We start from the raw sequence: 20840 nt of genomic DNA on the forward strand, positions 1-20840 counted from the left end.
TGTCATAACGTGTGTGTGTGTGTGTGTGTGATGGAACTTATTCAAGAAAATCTCAAAAATCACAAAACAACACCCTTAATTAAACCTCACTCTAATACCATCGCTATTGTCTTCGGGTGTATTTCTTTGGGACTTTTGAGAAGACTTGATAGTGTAGTAATGTTGTTTGGGAAATTGTACTGATTTTCATAGTTATTTTCCACTGTTGCATAACAGTTCGTAGTATACTACTTTGCAAAATAGTATACTACTTTGCAAAACAATTCGCTTAAACATATTCCTGCTGAAGGACTTGTATGGCTCCCAGTTTTCCTGTTTATAAAATCTGCAGCAATTATTCTTTTTTTATTTATCTAAATCATTTTATTGGGGACTCATACAGCTCTTATCCAAATCCATACATCCATCCATTGTGTCAAGTACATTTGTACATATGTTACCATCATCATTTTCAAAACATTTTCTTTTTACTTGAACCCTTGGTATCAGCTCATTTCCCCCCTCTCCCCTCCTTTCCTCATGAACCCTTAATAACTTATAATTTTTTTTTTCATGTCGTATACCGACTGCTGTCTCCCTTCATTCACTTTTCTATTGTCTGTCCCCTGGGAGGGGATTATATGTGGATCATTGTGATGGCTGTCCCCTTTCTCCCCCCACCTTCCCGTTCCCCTCCTGCTAGCAATAAATATTCTTAAGCCTATCATCTTTCCCATAGTTTGGATTCTTGCATTAAAGTGGACTCCTAGAGATGAAGCCATCCGGATAGAAATGTGTGTGTATTGCCAAAGGAGTTGTGCCACTACCCCGTTGTGGTTGCTGTTGGCTGCTATTCAGTCAGCCCCACCTCATGGCAGTCTTCTGTGTAACAGAACAGCTGTTGCCTGCCCCAGCACCACCTTTATGGTCACTGATAGGCTTCAGTCCATTGTTGCAGCTATCTTACCCTGCTACCTCCAACCCATATGTAAAAACAAGATGTGTGGGCCTGACTAGATACTTCCTCCCTGAAGATTTTATTCCTGATTCTAAGAACAAAAGATCCTGTCTAGGAAGAAGCACAAGAGTATCAGATCTTCCAGACTTCTGAGCAAGTCTGCTTGCTCAGGCCTGCGGAAGGTCCGATAGTCTCATTTTCTTCCAAAACAGTATCTTCTTGTCCCTGACCTCTCACGATATGTGTTTCTGTGTTTCCAGGAATCGGGATGGGGACGACAGTCCCTGTGTCCTTTGCCGTGTTCCCCGGTGAAGATGGCTCCCTACAGAAGAAATTAAAGGTCTGGTTCCGGATTCCGAACCAGTTTCAGAGTAACCCTCCTGTCCCCAGTGACGAAAGCATTAAGATCGAGGAGAGAGAAGGCATCACGGTCTATTCCACGTAAGGCAACCGCTCCTTAGGTATCTTAGGGCAGGGCTGGATTTCCTTAACTACCTCTTGAATCATCTTCCATGAGCATTTGCCTTAAATTTACTTCAGTTAAGTAAGAAATACTCAATCCTGATAACTTCTCACTTTAATTTCTTGAAAGAACCTTCAAATTACCTTTGTATTTGAGCAAATGCCTTTGACAGTGGTCATATTGCAATGCGTCAAGAAAGCATGCCCTTGGCTTAGGTTAAACACCCAGAGTCAGAGACGCACCTGTTCTAGCCATTAGAGAGAGCCTCTCCTGTAGGGTCATGGACACGTGAGAAACACAGACTTCTAGGAGACCTGATATCTGCCCCCACACTCTTCTTCAAGGCCAAGAACTGGGAGCCTTTGTCAGAGCTGAGCTGCCATGCCCCAGATGTTCATGGCCTGAGGTCTCCTGAGCAGAACACACATTTGTCCTATTGTCCTTGCAGGGTTTCCAGGGACCTCATGGGATAGCATCTCCTTGACCATAGAGAATAGCAGGTGCCTATGTTGAATGTGTTTATCCTTTGGCTGAAAATTACCCTCCGCCCAAAACCCAAGTCTCCTCTCAGTAACCAGTACCCTCCATTTGTTAAAAAGAACTCGCCTGTGTAATTGGGAGCTATGGAGGGAGGGAGACCAGGAGCTCACCTGCAGTGACTGTGAGGTGAAGGCGTGGTTCTACTCTAAAGCACCTCTCAAAAATAAGCACACAGATCATCCTGCACCACACAAAGTCTGGCTCTTCTCTCAGGAGCCTCCACAGTGAGTTATTTGACTGCCCTGCTCCAGCTCTGCCCCTGAGAGTGAGACCCCTTTCCCTGGAGCGAACACTAACGCTGAGAGCATGAGCTGGGTGTGGCCAGACTGATGAGTAGCCAGGTGACTGCAGGGCCCTCACTGGAAGATGGCGAGGGAGTGCGTGGGGAGGACGCAGCTGAGCCGTTGGCGTCAGGACCCCCAGGCCAGTGCTGCTGCCTCAGTCCTCACTCTGACTCCTCAGCCTTCCCTGTAAGGGCTGCTGAGAAAGCAAACTGTAATGAATGTCTTTCCCGAAGCAGAGACTGAGGTGGAATGAGGGACTAGAGTGCAAAATGTGTGGAAGCCCTCACTTCATGCTCATCCAAGTACACGCTAGCTGGCACTTGAGAGTGTGCGCCTCTTTATTTTGCTCCCTAGACACCTGCTTGTCTCACCCTGGACCCAGCTCTGTCTGCTTCATTCCCTTTCCCGTGTCAGATCACCCAGTAAGCAAAGTCAGCACGGGCTGCTTGTGCTTACTTGCTAATCTGTAGTGAGCGGTGGGTACATATTTTTTACCACATCTAAGATTCTGTTGCTAGATGTGGCTGGCATCTCTCTTTCTCTCTCCCAACCCCACAGTTTTTTCCTACAGAATCAAAGCCTCTTTTCAAATTGACAAGCCCTGACAGGGACAGAGTATCCAGTAAGCTAGGTAAGCCTGGGTTTAATTCATGTTTACTTACTCTTCTATAGTGAACAGTTTTGGCAGGGGTTTCGCTTTGTCTGTGATGAAAACAATTTCGCACGTTCTCAGAGATGTGATAAAATTCAAGTGAGGTTGTTCCCTGTGGTTTGTGGTTAGGTGCTCAGCCCATTTAGGCTCATAGCGACCCTGTGCACCACAGAGCCAAGCATAGGCCAGGCCTGGGCCTGCCTCACAGTCGTTATGTGGGAGCCTCTCTGTCGATAGAACGCCCTGGCGCACTTTGTCTTTTTCACTGACCCTCGACGTTACCAAGCTCAAAGTCCTGTTCCAGACACCGGGCTTTCCAGAAAACACATCCAGATTGTGTGAGACGAAGTGCGGCCAGCGTCCCTGCCGAGGGGCATTCTGGCTGTCCTTTTTCCAGGACGTGTTTGTTCTTTCAATATTCTGCACCCAAAACATAATTCAGCTGCATCCCTTCTCCTTTGGTCGTCTTCATTCAGTGTACAATTTCACGTGCATAGTAGGCAATTAAAAGTAGCCTGGCATCGTGCAGGGCCATCTTAATCTTCAACATGGATCTTTCCTCTTCAACCCTTTCTAGAAGTTTGTGCAGCAGAGTTGCCCAGAGCAATAGGTCATTTGATGGCTGCTTCCGGGAGCATTGACTGTGGCCCTAAGCAACATGACACCTTGATAACTTTTATCTTTTTTCCATTTGTCCTGATGTTGTCTGTTGGTCCACTTGTGAGGATCTGGGTGTTCTTTACATTGAGTTATATTCGATTCAGAAGACTGTAGTCCTTGATCTTCATCAGCAAGTGCTTCAAGTTCTCTTGCCTTTCAGCAAGCAAGATTGTGCCATTTGCATACCATAACTTGTTAATATTCTCTCCTCTAATCCACATGCCACGCTCTTCTTGATACAGTCGGATACAGTCCGGGTTCTCAGGTTACTTATTTAGCATGAAGATTGAGTACATGTAGTGAAAGGACAGAACTCTGACACCCACCTTTCCTGATTTTCAACCATGCAGTACTTCCTTGTTCTGTCCACACTATTGACCCAATACAAGCTCCACATGAGCACAATGAAATGTTTTGGAAATCCCATTCTCCTCAACATCATCCATAGTTTGTCATTATCTACACCGTCAAATACGTTTGCATAGTCTATAAAACTCATGTAAAACTCTTTCTGGTATTCTCTGATTTCGGCCAAAATCCATCTGGTATTAGGAATGATATCTCTTGTCCTTTTCTGAATACAGCTTGAAATTTTGACAGCTCGCTTTCATTGTTGAATTATTTTCAGCAATATTTTATTTCCATGTGATAATAATAATTGTCTAATAATTTCTACATTCTCTTGCGTCACCTTTCTTTGGAAGGGGCACAGATAAGGATTTCTTCCACTGTTGGCCAGGTATCTGTCTTCCCTTTTTTTTTGCATAGACGAGTGAGTACTTCTAGTTCTTTATCAACTTGTTGAAAGATATCGGTTGATATTCCATCAATTCGTGAAGCCTGTTTCTCGCTAATGCCTTCAGTGGAGCTCAGATTTCTTCCTGCAGCACTTCTGGCTCTTGCTCGTGTGGACCAGTTCTCTCTGGCACAGTGACTCTGTGTATTCCTTCCAACTTCTTTTCATGCTGCCTGCATCAGCCAATATTTTGCCCATAGAACGCAACTATTTTGCCCATAGAATCATGTCAGAGTAACCAGCCTCTGGCAAGCATGGGGGTACTGTAGGCTCAATTGTATGGCAATAATGTATAAAGATGATAGGAAAGTCACAGAGAATAGGAGACGTAGGCGAGAGAATAAAATAAAGGAGTCAGAGCATGTTGTGGTAGCACGCTCACCTCAGCCCCTCTTGGTGGTCCCCGTGGAGGTGGGAGACAAGAGGAGGAGAGACCCTCTTTATTTCTAACCAGGCCTATATATATTTAGGGGTGTGCAAGCCCCCCTGATCATAGGTAACCACATACGTCACAGGTAGGGGTTGCATCATAGGCAATAGAGCAACGGGAGGGGGACGATCGAGGGGTGTACACGCTATAAGAAGAGGAACAATTAAGGGTACACATGTGACCAGATGAGCTGGCTTGACCTATTCTGAGCCCTCCTTCAGGAAAGCAAACCACCATCCTTATCCTCAGGGAGTGAGCCTCACCAATGGTGGGACAGACAATAGGCTCTGATTGCTTTACCTTGCTGAATGCCTTCAGGGAGAACACCTCTAAGCAGCAGAACTCACAATGTTCTGGCAAACAGCATGACAGCCTGGGGAGAAACGTTTTTTGTATCCACAGAATCATGCAAGTCAAGACTTGATTTATTTTTCTTCAATTCTGTCAGCTTAAGATATGCTGAGCATGTTCTTTCTAGCTGTGTTTCTAACTCCAGGTCATTGTGAACTTCATGATAATACTTTACATTGTCTTCTTGAACTGTCCTTTGATGTTTCCATTAAGCTTTTTTACTTCATCATTTCTTCCATTTGCTTTAGCTGTTCTACGTTCAAGGGTGAATTTCAGTGTCCCTTCTGCCATCCACGTTGATCTTTTCTTTCTTGGCTTTTCCCTTTTCTTTGCGTATAATGTTCTTGATGTCATCCCTCGTCAGGTCTTCTGTCATTAGTGTTCATTGTGTCAGATCTGTTCCTAGATGTTCTTAGAATTCAGGTGAGAAATACTGAAGGTCATATTTTGACTCTCATGGATTTGCTTTAATTTTCAACTTCAACCTGAGCTTACATATGAGCAACTAATGGTCTGTTCCATAGTCTGCTCCTGGCCTCCTATTGGCTGATTATATTGAGCTTCTCCATCATCTCTCCCCATAGGTGTAGTTCATTTGGTTTCTGGGTATTCTGTCTGCTGAGGTCGATGTGTATAGTCACTGCCTATGTTGTTGAAAAGGGGTATGTTAGTCTGGGTAGACTAGAGAATCAAATCCAGAGAGATGCATACGTGTATAAGAAAGAGCTTTCTATACAAGAGCAGTTTAATATTGAGAAACCATCCCAGCTCAGTCCAAATCAAGTCCATAAATCTGATATTAGCCCACATGTCCGATACCAATCTATAAAATCCTCTTCAGACTCATGGAGCATATGCAATGAAGCTGAATGCAGGAAGATCACAGGCCAGTGGGTGGGGAGTCTTGTGGATCCAGTTGCATTAGAAGCATCTCAGTGCTGGCAGGGGTCTCCACCTGGTTTCTCCAGCTCCCAGGCTATGGCTGCCTTCAGCCTGTCTCCATGTGTCTTGTCAGCTGCAATGTCTCCCAGGGAGTGAGGAGAGAAAGAGAGTCTCCCACCTCCAAGGAGGAATACAGGAGTTCAAAAATCATCAGGAGAAGGCCATGCCCACACAGAGGCCTCATTGGCTATGACCTGATTGACAGGCTAGACAACACCCCTTCACTCTTAATCCTCTCAAACTGACAAACAATCATAACTACCACAAGGGGTATTTGCAATGAAGAAGTCATTGGATTTGAAAAATTCAACCATGCAATCTCTATCTTTATTTCTATCACCAAGGCCATGTCTGTTAACTACTGTCTCTTCTGATTTCCAACTTTCACGTTCTAATCAACAATATTTACCAATACATCTTGAGTACATGCCCAATCAGTTTCAGACTGATAAAGTTGGTAGAATTCTTCAATTTCTTCATGACTATCTTTAGTAGTCAGTGTGTAAATTTGAAGTCCAATTGTATTGACTGGACTTCCTTGTGTAGTATTATAATTAGTGTTCTCTGTTTTATCTCTAGGTTCTAATATCCATTGCAATGGTTCCACAGATCTCGCAGGCAAAATTCATGATACAGGGTTTATTAAGGAAGTTAACAAGTGGTAATGTTCATGAGAAAGGCGCAGGTTGAGCTGTTCATGGCATTTAGGCATTTAGCTTCACTTCCATGGGTCAGCAAGTCCAACTTCCCAATTAAGTGCTCAGAGGCACCCCACCCCGTAAGTCAGCCTCCTGCACAAACGTACTCAGCCTTACGTGCTCCGTGCTCCGTGGGTTGGGAAGTCCATCACTCCGTTCCATGCTCTGGTTCCTGGTTCCCCTGCTTCTCCTCTGAGGCTGTAGCTGTCATCTGGATCCAGGAGGTTCACTGCACAAGGATTCAGTCCAGAGGACAAACTTCACTCCTGGCTCTTGCTGGGATTGCCCCTCTGGCTTCTCAGAGGGCTCATTTTATACTCTGCAGGATGGCACTCCAGGGAATTCTATTCACAGTTACTCACTGGTGAATCTTATAAGTATCTTCCCTCACCTTCTTACCAGACCCATGCAGGGAAAGGTCATTTGAGGGAGTTGGAGATTTTGGCTAGAACAGGCACATTAAATAATTCACTGCCCTCGCATCTTGTATGAATATAGATATTATCCTTTCACAGACACCATTATACTTCAAAATAAATCTTGACCTGTTCTTTTTGGTGTTGAATACTGCACCATTCCTCTTGAATTGCCATTCCCGGCATAATAAACCACATTCATGATTGTCTCGTTCACAATGGCCAGTGTCAGTCCATTTCAGTTCATTAATGCCAAGCTATTGATCTTTTGTGCCCCAATTTTGACAACTTCCAGTTTTCAAACTAGATCGCCATACTTACATTCCACGTTCTAATTATTAGTAGATGTTGTAGTTGTTTCTTCTCATTTTGAGTCACACCACATCAGCAACTGAAGGCTTCAAGTTTTAGTCTATCCGCATCTTTATGGTCCACTCTACTTCCAGGAGGCAGCTCATCCCCAGTCATCTTTGAGTGCCCTCCAGCTTGCGGGCCACTCTACCTGACAATAGTCCACTGCATTCATACTATTGTCACTGGGTAAGCCCTCAGAAGTGGGCAGTCTTTTTCGTCTTTGTGATGATAAACTGACAGACAAGGGGTGGGAAACGGCTCACTACGCATTAAATTATTAACACAAATGAGCCCATGCTTGCCTGTCTTATTGGGTAATCTGCCCGGTCAAAATATAATGAACAAATGTTTTATAGGCTGAATCCCAGCTCCTATTGTTGATTTACAAGGTGATACTGGAGGTGATACTCTGCTTCACTAAGATGTAGTTTCTTCATCTCTTAAGTGCTGGAAATAAAACATGCTTCACGGGGTATGCTTTAGGAGCCCTGCTGAGGCTTTAGGTTAAACATTTCCTTTTTCTTTGGTCTGTAACTTTTTATTGTGGGACTTTGCAAACTTTAACACAGTAGAGTCAATAAGGTAATGACCCATTGCTCTCCTTCAACAATGACCAACTTGAGGGCAAGCTTGTGTAATCTATACCTTCAGTGCTTCCAGCTCCAATTCTTCATGATTCAGAGGCAAATTGCAGGCATTGTGTTACTGCATTCACAAATATCTAGTGTGCTTATGATGACATTAAAAATATAACCACAATTATTACTCCTAAACTATTAATAATAATTCATAAATGTTATAAGATATCTAGTGTTACTCTTTTCCCCATTATCTCATATTTCATTTTGTTTGCTGCATTCTGGCTCCAGTGGAGTGTATTCCAATTGGTTAATATGTCTTTCAAGGCTCTGTCAAGCTGCAGCTTTCTTTACCGCCACGCTGCGTCATCTTCTTTCTTGCTTTTGCGTCTCTTTCGTCGAGATGGTTCCCACACTTGGGACTTAGCTGACCATGTCCCAGTGGTCGTTTAACATATTCCTCTGTCCCATGTGAGGATCCCTGGTAGTGTAGTGGTTATGCATTGAGCTGCTCACTACAAGGTCAGCAGTTTGAAACCACCAGTCTTCCCAAAGGAGAAAGACCACACTTTCCATTCCCGCAAAGAATTTACAGTCTCAGAAACTCACAAGGGCAGGTCTACCCTGTGCAGTAGGGTCGCGATGACTCAGGATCGATGTGATGGCAGTGGGAATGTTTTTTCTGCCCCTGTATTGCCTGCAAATTAATTGGAAATAAAGATTTGGCTTCTGGTAGTTGGAACTAGAGGCTTGACCAGATTTGGATTTGCTTTTATCATTAGGAGGAACCTCTCTGAGGTATACTTCTGTCAATGGCTTTTGCTGCCTGGTCACTTGTGTTTGTGATGTTAGTGCCTATATGGGTAATCATTGGCTAAATGCCGTGTTTCATTCACTGCCTTCAAATTGATGCTGACCCATAACAACCCTGTAGGACAGAGTAGAACTGTCCCTGTGAGTTTCTGAGACTGTTACTATGGGAGTAGAAAGCCCAGTCTCTCTCCCTCAGAGCAGCTGGTGGTTTCAAACTGCTGACCTTGCAGTTCCCAGACTAATGCATAAGCACTATGCCACCAGAGCTCCTAGTTACATTGGTGGTTGTAAATGGTGATGTTCTCTCCTTTTCCTTGTTCGTGTTTTAGCTGGAATGTTTCCATAAAGAGAGGCACCCCTTCACCTGCTATTTGGCTTCCCTGAGATACAGGCCAGGTCCCTCCTCTGTACTTCCTCCTGCTCCGTTTTAGAACAATGACTCTGTTCATGATCGCCCTCCAAAGGTAGTCTTCATTTCTGGTCTTCTAGTATCATTATAAAAATATAGATTTAAACACAGTTGACAGTTATTATTCTTATTGATGCTCAAATTCTCCCCATCGTTGGCCAGAAGTAGCCCTTTCACATTGATTTCTTAGTCCTTTGGGCACAACTCTGGTAGTCTTTGGTAGCTTCCTAGATTTCTGGTGGTAATGACAAGATGCTTCAAGCACACATCTTGATATGTCTTGTCCTGGAGCTGAAATTAGCCGTTTCTCTAAAGAACCATGGCTCCTTATGGTGGGAAAAGGTGTCTAGAATGAGTGATCCCCTTAAATCCATGTCTGTGGCCGTTTCCAAGTAATTTTCTGAAATCTTACCACACGAGCACTCCTCACAGTGTCTAGGCTTGCTCCATAAATGTTTATTTGAGCCAACATATGAGTATGATCCTAACTCGGCGTAATATCCTCAAGCGGCCACTGGGTGTCTGCAGAGTCAAATGTGCGTGTGGTGGGGCCTCCAGAGGCCAGTGCTGTCTCTGATTCTGCGGAAGGCAGTGCCAACTAGCATCCCAGTGAGGGCATTCGATGACAAAATGAATCCTAAAATGAAACCTTGCATCCTCTGTTTAGTCTTCCCTCTTTGCGGCCTGGTGAAGGGATGTCCACAAAGTGCCAGAGCTTTTCAGATGCACAGAATGATGTGGGGAGGGACACTCATCAGAATGTTTTCCTTGCTCACAAGAGTCTGGAGAGTGGCATTCTCTCTCACACTGAGTCCAGTAGTCGCCTTGCACACCATCGCCCGCCCTCTTGTCCTGTAAAGTCAGCTTCAGTGACACTCAGCCTCCTACGCTCAGTCCAACACCAGGTTCTCGGCAGAAATCAACAAAACAAGACACAGCGTTCGAGTTAGGCTCAAAGCCCAAGCTTGCAATAAAACCCTCCGCGCCCCCTTGCGGGGGGTGGGAGGCAAACTGTGGGTCCCCAAATGTTTCCCAGGCTGCCACGCCTAAGAAGGATGTGCCTTGTGGCGACACTCACTGCCATCACAGCAACATGCCCCACTCCATCTCTGCCCTGGCATCAGGGCACCGCCCCACCCGCTGCGGGCCAGCAATCCCTTCCCTGCCTCCACATACCTTTATCCAGCCCCCCTTGGTCCCATCCCAGCCTCTGCTTGTTGAAAACTTCCTGAGCATTTTGTCATCCCTACTCTACCCCCAGCTCCAAGAAGAGGTGCTCAGTAAATAAGAGCGAACACCTCCTGCTTAACATCTTCCCTCCAATCCGAGTCCGGAGGCATCCTCCCCTCTCCCCTACCCACAGAGCATCCTGTCTGTGCCTGGTACCCCCGCGCTAGTGTCTGCCTTTCTATCCTGTGCGCTCCCAGGGGGCCCTCACACAGTTGGGCAGTGGTGAAGCGCTTGGCTGCCAACCGAAGCTAAGCTGGCCGTTGGAACCGCCCCGGCAGCTCCGGGGGAGAGGCGGCCAGCAATCTGCTGCAGGCAAGATGAACCCGCTGCGGTCGCTTCTGGGGATCCTGACTCACAACACCTCTGTAGGACGGAGCACCACCATAGGGGTGGCCAAGACTCTAAACCTGGACTGAAGCACACTGCCACACGCAGCTTTCTCCCATGGAGCAGCTGGTGGGTCCAGACACTGACCCTCTGGTCAGCAGCCCACCCCTTGGCGCCCTGTCCAAGATGACAGCCTAGACAGCCCAAGGGGGCAGTTGTTGGGCGTCATATGGGCCACTATGGAAGGTGCTCAGTAACAGCCAGGGCAGGGAAGAAAGACACCTTTAGCTTCTCTGTTCTCCAGCCTGGTGCTTTGGGCTTACTGGTGACAGACGATTCCTTAAGCAGGGGCTTGGTCCAACCGAGGGGAATACCATATTCCTGGAAGCCTCTTTCCCTGTCCGTGGGAAGCTGTAAACTCCTAGTCTTAGATTCCATTTGTCCAGTGCCGCCTGCAAACCAGACTCTCCACACATCGGTGCTGACTCATTGGCGCCGTCAACAAACGTTGGTGGGCAGGCTCAATCATCCCAGGTTACACTTTGCCCTCACTTCACGCCTCCCCCGCCTGCCGGAAAGGTATCAGGTTATGATTTTTGCCTCCTGGAACCAAAAACCTGCATCCCCCACCAGCCTCCCCACACTCTCCCTGGCCTTTTCCATCAGCTCCCTTTGTGTTTCTGGAATCCAGGGCACCCATGCATGTTGTTCCTCTGCTCCCATGGCAACCAAATTCTCCACTCAAATACTGGTCTCTGATTTGGGGTAAGATAAATACAGGGCCCTGAAAGAGAGCTTCATTGAAGATATAGCTTTATATTCTTATGAAAACACGTGTGCACACACACACACACACACACACACACACACACACACTATCAAGTTGCCTCCAACTCTCAGCAACCCTATAGGACAGAACAGAACTGCCCCTGCTGGGTTCCCAGATGGCAAATCTTTATGGGAGTAGACAGCCTCATCTTTCCCCCCTGAAAGAACTATAAATGGGATGAAATTGACAACCGCAACTCACAAAGGGAAGAAACATGGAGGGCAGTGAATTGCTGTTAAGGGTGGAAGGATAATCCCAAAAAGGAGGTGGAGCATGCTCGCCTAACTTCAAAAGATTGTACTCAATGTAACAGAATGGTACCTGTAAACATTGTTGAGTTTTGGTTTAGGTTTTGTTGTGTATACTTTCAACAACACAATAAGTATTTTTTTAAATATGGACCAGGACTACCTGATGAATTGCTGGAAGATAACCCCGACCCCCAGGTTGGAAGGCCCTGTACAATAACCACAGCAATAGACCCAAACAGCCGCAGCCGTGAACTGGGCAGTGGTTTCATTCTGTTGTACCCGAGTCTGCCAGGAGTCGGAGTGGACGTCGTGGTAACAACTGACAGCAACAACTACAAATGTCTGGTGGCGCCCACATTTCTGTCACTAGATCCGCCCCTTTTCCAGATCCCTTCTCTGGTCCCACTTCTTTCCCACGTTGAAGGAGACATTCACAGAGCCAGACACGTATTTGAGTACCCAATTCTTCATATCCACAGGAGTGCTTTCCACAGAGGTACCCCAAATCATCAACATCCCCCTCTCCTGCTTCTAATGTGATTCATCAACTTATATTCCCTACTCTGCTTGGGGGGATCAGCTTCCACCCAGAGGCTTAACTAGAAGCCATGGAGAACCCTCAGCCCCTCCCTCTCCCTTCTTCCTTCCGCGTCCACTCACTTTTCAAAGCTGCCTTTTTTTGGGCCATCTTCATCAGGTGCTTGGTGGTTCTAGGGCCCCAGCGATTCCATTCCCTACCCCCTGACGCCCCCCCACCGTCACTAAATGGATCTTTCTAAAACCCAATTTCATCAGACCAGCCCCTTAATTCTGAAACTCTTCTGTAGGTCCATCTTTGCATCGAGGATCAAGTTCAAACTCAGCATAGCATCCAAGACCCTTCTCAGTGGCTTCATTCAATCCACTTTTCCTTTTTAAGTGCCCACTGCTGTCCCCCATGGTTCGTGTCTAGGTATTACCTGAAGGAAGGACAAGTATGTCTACTTCTTACAAACTTAAAACTTAAAAACTTAACTCACGGTCTTACATGCTATCCTACATAGGTCCTGCAGATAGGAATTTTTATTGCTTATCCTGGCATTCCACATTTATCCAAGGGTCTGATACGTGGTAGGCAGTGTGTTAAGTGCTCAGGCTACACAAGTGGACAAAAGGTAACAAAGATCCTGACCACAAAGGGCCTATGTTCTACCAGGAGACATAGACCCCCAACAATGAACATAGTAAATAGGCCATGTTGTGTGACAGAAGGTGATCAGTGCACCTTGAAAACAAGAACATAGAGCCAAGGAAGAGGCCTGGGAATGAGGATAAGGAGTGGGGCAGTTTTCGGTTCGGGGTGTTAAAGAGGGTTTTGAGATTTTAAAATAGGGTCAGCCAGACTGAGAAGGTACAAGAGGTGCGAGTGGTTAACGTGCTTGGCTGCTAACTGGCTTGAAAGTTCGAGTTCACTTAGAGGCACCTTGGAAGGAAGACCTGGTCATGGAGTCCTAAAGATGCAGATGCTGACAACGCTGGGGAGCACCATGCTGCTCTGACACTCACGGGGGCACAGGAGCCAAGTGACAGCAACTGGCTTGGGTTTTTTACCTGGTTCATAGAACTTGAGGTCACCATTCCCTGGTCTTCTCCTTGGGAGTGGACTGCTAAGTAACAATGATGGCTACTGCTGGCCGTGAGCTTATTCTGTGATAAACTCTGGGTAAGCCCTCTGTGTGCCCTTCCCTCCCTTAACCTTGACCGCAGCCTTGGGAATGATGCTGTCCTCATCCCTGTCTACCAGACTTGGAGGAATTGGCCCAAGACCCTGACCTAGAAAATGGCAGAGCTAGGAGTTGAGCACATCCACTAGCCATTCGCTTCCTGGCAATGAACGAAGACACGCAAGGGCCACTCCTTTGGACGGTCACTAAACGGACAGCGTCAAGAACCAACAACGTTCATTTTCAGGGAAGACCGTCTGGATGGCAGCACTCGAAGAGGCTGCAGAAAGCACACTTCCTCGTCCAATGTCGGATTCCCTTCCTGCAGGTGGCTTTCAACCCAAAAGTATTCTTCACAAGGGACTCCAGTGTCTGGCAGGCTTTTACCTCCAGAAAAATCCTGCCTTCCTATTACCCTTTGTCTACTAATCCTGTTTCTTTGTTGCTCCAAAGTGAAGCTGGGGTGCAACTTCCCTCACCTACTTTATGATATATTCTTTTTCTGATATATTTGAACAACTCCACATTAGCCACTGCTCCATCTGTGTTCTATAGCTGTTGTCTAGGTGTGGAAATCACCAAGTCACTGAAATAGGAAAGCCCGGCTGTTTTCACAGCAGTCAGTTCACCCTGTAGTCAGAGTGCTGAGTGTTTACTGAGCATGACTAACCGCTTATAAAAAGCAAAGCATGATTCAGAGAACTCCACCAAAAATAAGGCATTTGGCCTGATCTCGGCCTGGTGCAAATGTAGTCTTCTGAGTCACAAAGCTCATTAGAAATGGGGATGCATTTGACTCTAATAAAGATTTTCGTGCAGCCCAGACTTCAGAGTGGTATATTTAGAGCAGCCACAGAATGAATGTTGGCACGTAGGCAGATGACGTCAGAGACAGAATCATAATCCGGCATGGCTTTATTGCTTGTCTGTCTCCACCTCTTCCTCCAAGAGAAAGGCCTGGTTTAGGACAGGCAGGTCTCTTTGCTGCCTAGAAAATGAGGCTTTCCTGATTCAAGCGTGAGGAGGGATCCTTTAGAAGTGACTTCTTGCTTGGGGACATGCGTATAGCTCTCCCAAGACTGCCCTGGTCCGCTGGTCCCGGGCCTTGGGGAGCTCTTTCCTTGTTGGGACAAGTTTCCTTGGAGCTGCTGTGCTGTGGGGGTGCTGAGTAGCCTCCAACTCTTCTCTTCCAGACTGTTGGCTCTGCAGCCCCAGCCTACCTCCCCTTTATCCTGTCTGTCTGCCCAGTGGCCAGCAAGCAGGGGAACCGAGCAGCTGGGTGGGAGGCAGCAGCTGGAGGAAAGGGCCCGGGCATGGCCCAAGCGCCACTGTGTGAGCACAGCCTACCGTTGCCGTCCATCCAGGGGGACCTAGGAAGAACAGCCTGGCGATCTGGGTCTGAAAAATCAGCCATGGAAAACCCTGTGGAGTCTAGTTCCACTCTGACCCCCAGGGGTCGCCATGAGTCAGCTGACTTGATGGCAACGGGTGGGGTCACATCTAGGAATTCCCAGGAAAGAGTGGGAAGGGTGTGTTGATGGACTGACGACCCTGTTTCAGGCCCTGCCTCAGAGCCTTCCCATCCATGCCTGCATTTAAAGCTCAAAGCAGCCTTAGAGATGGAAAAAGAGAGTCTCTCCTGTTCTACCGATGAGGAAACTGAGGCTCAGAAAGGTCAGGGATAACTCAGGCCAAACCCCATCAACCAAGGGACTGGTGAATCCACAGCCTTCTTACCATATCTGTTGTAAAAAGGACAGTGTGTGAGTGCCCTTTCCCCCACTCCACCCCCATCTCCCATCTCTGGATGTTTATGTCTTTTCTTTCACAATATGCAAAGTGATTGTTTTACTCTTACGTATTTGGGATTTTACAATATAATTTTTATAAACTGCCCTTTCAATGTTTTCCACGGTGTATTCTTTTATTTTTCTTTCTTTCTTAATTTAAAGAGGCATTTATTAAGTGTTTTAATAAATGACCAGGACAAGATAACTACCGAGCTATAGCCCGCAGTCATGATGGGCCGAGAGAAAGGGAACGTGGGAGGTCAGAGAGAACTGTCACACAAACATGGCTGGCAGCAGGTCAAGTCTTTCCTTAACCAGCCCCTTGCCTCTCTCCTCAGGCAGTTTGGTGGTTACGCCAAGGAAGCCGACTACGTGGCTCACGCCACCCAGCTGCGCTCTGCCCTGGAGGGCACAGGCACCTGGCGGGACGACTTCTACTTCTGCGCGGGCTATGATCCCCCCATGAAGCCCTACGGGCGTCTCAACGAGGTCTGGCTGGTGAAGATGTGAGCGGCTCGGGGCCCAGGGCTTCCGCAGCTACCAACTTGCCTCCCAAGGGGGTCGCCGCCCCTTGTCTGAAAGAAACGTGTCTTTGTGACTAAGGTCCTTTTCTCATACACAAGATTGATTTAGGGAGTTCTGTGGGAGACCAGAAAATCCCCCGTGGTGTTTCATCAGCTCTGCAGATTACTAAGAACTGACTTTTCTTAATTATAGAATTTGTCATTTTTTAAGGAGGGAAAAATGTGGGCATGAACTTTCATCTGTGATTCTTGTAAGCACTGTCTAAAAAGAAACTTGAAAATAAAGATCTTTGACTTACGAAGCTGGGCTAAAACTTAAGTAAAATTCTTTCTAAGGTTCTGCCTTCAATCATACAGATCAGACCACTCTAAGTGCTCCCACAGAATGCCCACCTTCCATGACGGAGAACCCGGAACCCACTGCTGTCCAGCTGATCCCAATTCACAGCGACCCTAGAGGGTAGAGGCAACACAAAACAAGAACAACAGCAAAGTCAATGCCATTCAGTTGGTTCTGATGGGACAGGGTAGAACTGCCCCGTGGGTTTCCAAGACTGTAGTCTGTAACTCTCTACAGGGATAGAAAGCCTCATCTTTCTCATCTGAAGCAGCTGGTGGTTTTGAATTGCTCACCTTCCGGTTAGCAGTCCAAGTTGTAACCACTACCCCACCAGGGCAGGGTACTGTATGTGAATCTTCATGGCATCAGACCACCTCGTCTTTCTCCCAAGGAGTAGCTGGTGGATTTGAACGGCCACCCTTCCGGTGAACAGCCCAAAGTGGAACTAAGCAACCAGGACTCCTTGTGGGATCGCTAGGCTGAATTCCCAATCAACATACCTTATGCCCAGCTACCACCCACCCATCTGCCAGGGCAGGCTTGCCTGTTGTTATTCAACAGAGCTTCCAGACTGAGTTAGTTAGTTTATTGTGCCAACCTGGCTGATGAACACATGTGGGGTTAATTGAAGGGCAGAGGGATAAATGGCTCAGTGAGCCTCGCCTTTCTAGTTCTTGGGTCTCTTGCTTTCTGATGCTCAGACCAGGGTGCAGCTGCCTTGGCTAGTTCCCTGCTTCAGCTGGTGGGGCTCACTTCCTGCAGGACGTCCCTGAGGAGAAGCCACATAGACCTGCCCCGATGCAGCCCTGGGTGCTGGAGCAGCCGTGTGGAGACCCCTGCCAGCGCTGAGATGCTAACATGTCCACTGATTCGGCTTTCCTCCTGCAGTAGGCATCATTGTGTGTGTTTTGTGAGATGGAGGAGGACATTGTGGATTGGTGTTGGACATATGGGTTAATGGGCTAATGTTGGACTTGTGGGCTTGGGCAGCCCTGGGTTGGGATGTTTTCTTGATGCACACTTAATTTGTATAAAACTCTCTCATACATGCGTTTCTGTGGATTTGTTTCTCTGAAGGACCCAGACGAACACACAGACTAAGACCAAAAGGAAAGGCCTAGCCATCTCCGTCTAAAGACTCGTCTAATGAAAATGCTTGGGACCTCAGTGGTCTGATCTGAAACGATCATGAGGGTGGCAGGGGCCACTTTGTGCCATTGTGGGGGGGAGCGACCATGAGGTCAAGGTGACTCTCAGCCACAACAAGGTATGGTATTGACTGTGGCAGGAGCACTCGTGGGGCAGTGCAGTACTTAGCTAACTGAAAGTTCAGTGGGTCGAACCCACCCACTGGCTCCTCAGGAGAAATAGATGACAGCCGGCTTCCACAAGGAGGACAGACTTAGACCTCCTGAGCGTCACTTCTCTCTGCCCTTTGGGGTCATTAGGGGTAAGAATCCACTTAATGGCAATGGGTTAGGTTTGGTTTTGACCGTTAGTAGGAATCGTCTGTTTAGAGTTCCAAACACCTTCAGAATAGAAACCCAAAGATCCCATAGTAGGAGACTATGCATCACAAGCCCAAAACCCTCTCCATCATAGGCATTGGCTGTGACTCGTCTGTGGCGATTGCACAATGATAAGTCAAGGACAGAGCAGTCAGGGCTTTGGTCCACAAAGGGTTCCAGCAGTCAAAGAAGCAAACTGCGGAGAAGGTCGTGTCACACTTTGGATACGCAGACATCCCTGGAGACGCAAACAGAGCCAGGAGAAGTGTTCAGCGTGAAGAGCTAACACTGGAAAACCCTGGGCTCCAGTCTCACTCACTGAGGAGGACAGACGTGAAAGGAGCCAGTTCGGCCTGTAGAGGGGGAGCGGGGACCCGGAGCTGTGCGTGGGCGCGGATGAGAGTCTGAGCTGGAACCGCGCCTGGTGAAGTTTGGAGGAGTGTGGATGAGGAGCCCTGGGCCTTGTGAGCCCGTGCAGAGGACACCTGATTCCCCAGGGTCCCCGAGCACCATCCAATCAGCAGCCCTACTTAGGACAGCAGAGAAGGTTTTTTCCCTAAGAAGCCCATCTCAGCACCCCCCAGTACTTCTGACAGGTTATTAAAAGAGCAGTAAGAGCTCTGTGGGGGGTTGTTGATGCAAATGAGGGGAACCAGAGTAGACACCCAAAGCCCATCTGTAGGCAATTAGACACCCGCTTACAGAAGAGTCACAAGGGAGGGATGAGCCAGCCAGGGTGCAATATAGCACCAACGAAACATACAACTTTCCTCTAGCTTTTTAATGCTTTGTACCCCCCACTATCATGACCCCAATTCTACCTTACAAATCCGGCTAGACTGGAGCATGTACACTGGTACAAATAAGAGCTCTAGACACACAGAATCTGGGACAGATCAACCCCTCAGGAACAGTAAAGGGAGTAAGAATACCACAAAGGTAGGGGGAAGGTGAGGGGAAAGGGGGGAACTGATCACAAGGATCAATGTATAATGTGCCCACCTCCCTACTGAGAGGACGAACAAGAGAAATGTGGGTGAAAGGAGACAGTGGATGGTGTAAGACATGAAAATAATAATAATCTGTAATTTATCAAGGGGCTCACGAGGGTGGGAGTGAGGGAGGGGGTGGAAGAGGAGCTGATACCAAGGGTTCAAGTAGAAAGCAAATGTTTTGAGAATGATCATGGCAACATGTGTACAAATGTGTTGGACACAATGGATGGATGGATGGATTGTGATAAGAGCTGTAAGAGCTCTCAATAAAATGATTTATGTTTTTAAAAAGAGAGCTCTGTGGGGCGCTCAGGCAGAAGGAAAATCCTCACTTGGAATCCTCACCAAGAAGGGTTCTTACTGCACATTAAGTGATCATTTCTAGAGAAAGGAACCAGAGCGCTGTGATCTCCTTTTCAGAGACAAGCTGTGACATTTCAGAAGATCTATGGAAAATCCTCCAGGTCACCACACTTGCTCCCTTCACCCTGCAGACTCTGAGGGAGGTTCTCGCTCTGTCCCCACGCACACATGGGTGGCTGGGGAGGCTAGGGGGTCCCGATCCTCACACCGAACTCAGGGACCAGGCAGAAGTATAGCCACAGAGACAGCCTCAGGCCTCACATCATGCCAAGGGGGTTGTGTTCATCCTAGGGGAAATGGAAAATAAGTGAGAGGCTTTGAGCAGGCACACGACAGACACCACCATATTTTAAGGATACCAGATATGGACAATGGACTGAGAGGGGCTATGACTAGAGGCAGGGTGACCAGTTACCACCCTCTAAAGACGATGGTGGTGAACCTAGGATCCAGGCCATAGGGCAGAACAAAGTGGACAGTATGAAGGAGAGAGGGGACCAGCAGGATGTGGTGGGAAGCAGGTGCGTGAGCTGAGACAGAAAGGGGCAGGGGAGTGCCTGGTATTTGAGCCTGTGAATGGATGGGGCCAGCACTCACTGAGGCAAGAAGCACAGGTGAGAAGCGGGTTGATTGGGAGGCAGGGCCCCAAAGGGAGTGGTTCGACCTACAACACATCCAAAAAGAAGCTACCTACTGGGCAGTGGGATGCGTGGTCCTCTGCTAAATGAGATACAGCACCCTCATCTGGAGGCTGAGCTCTGCTGGCTGCTGCTCATGTGTCCACAACGGTGGATTCAGCTGGCTCACACCACTTACACAGAACTGACACCTAATTTTTTGAGCCATCCAACATGGAAATCACAAATCTACATTCCTTACTCTGTTTTTTTTTTTTAATCCTTTTATTGGGGGCTCCTACAGCTCTTACCACAATCCATCCATCCATCCATTGTGTCAAGCACATTTGTACATTTGTTGCCATCATTATTCTCAAAACATTTGCTTTCTACTTGAGCCCTTGGTATCAGTTCATTTTTTCCCTTCCCCCTCCCCCCCTCTGCCTCCCTCATGAGCCCTTGATCATTTATAAATTATCATTATTTTTCATGTCTTACACTGACTGATGTCTCCCTTCACCCATTTTTCTGTTCTCCATCCCTCTGGGAGGGGGTTCTATGTAGATCATTGTCATCGGTTCCCCTTTCTTCCCCCATCTCCCGCTTACCTTCCTGGTATCGCCACTCTCAGTATTGGTCCTAAGGGGTTTATCTGTCTAGATTCCCTGTGTTTCCAGCTCTTATCTCTACCCATGTCCATCCTCTGGTCTAGCCGGATTTGTAAAGTAGAATTAAGCATGATAGTGAGGGGAGAAAGCATTGAAAAACTAGAGGAAAGTTGTATGTTTCATCGGTGCAACCTGACTGGCTCATCTCCCTGCGACCCTTCTGTAAGGGGGTGTCCAATTGTCTACAGATGCGCTTTGGATCTCCACTCCACACTCTCCCTCATTCACATTGATATGGTTTTTTTGTTCTGGGTCTATGATGCCTGATACCTGACGCCTTCGACAACTCATGATCACACAAGCTGGTGTTTTTCTTCCATGTGGACTTTGTTGCTTCTGGGTGTTTGTTTATCTTCAAGTCATTAAGACCTC

At 47.3% G+C, this 20840-nt stretch overlaps 1 protein-coding gene across 1 annotated transcript in view; it reads left to right on the top strand.

Annotated features, from left to right (window-relative positions):
• HEBP1 (heme binding protein 1) overlaps positions 1 to 16279 on the top strand; it is a gene marked incomplete at its 5' end in the record, with an annotated part of 31760 nt that extends 15481 nt beyond the window's left edge. Inside the window, 2 exons of the mRNA XM_004716223.2 lie at positions 1198 to 1378; positions 15792 to 16279. Coding sequence (XP_004716280.2) covers positions 1198 to 1378; positions 15792 to 15963 — 353 coding nt within the window. The remainder of the gene's footprint in view (positions 1 to 1197; positions 1379 to 15791) is intronic.
• Between the last annotated feature and the right edge of the window lie 4561 nt (positions 16280 to 20840).

This window comes from Echinops telfairi, unplaced genomic scaffold (genome assembly GCF_000313985.2).
Source record: "Echinops telfairi isolate 266 unplaced genomic scaffold, ASM31398v2 ScPeMD7_1957;HRSCAF=2489, whole genome shotgun sequence".
Classification (NCBI taxonomy): domain Eukaryota; kingdom Metazoa; phylum Chordata; class Mammalia; order Afrosoricida; family Tenrecidae; genus Echinops; species Echinops telfairi.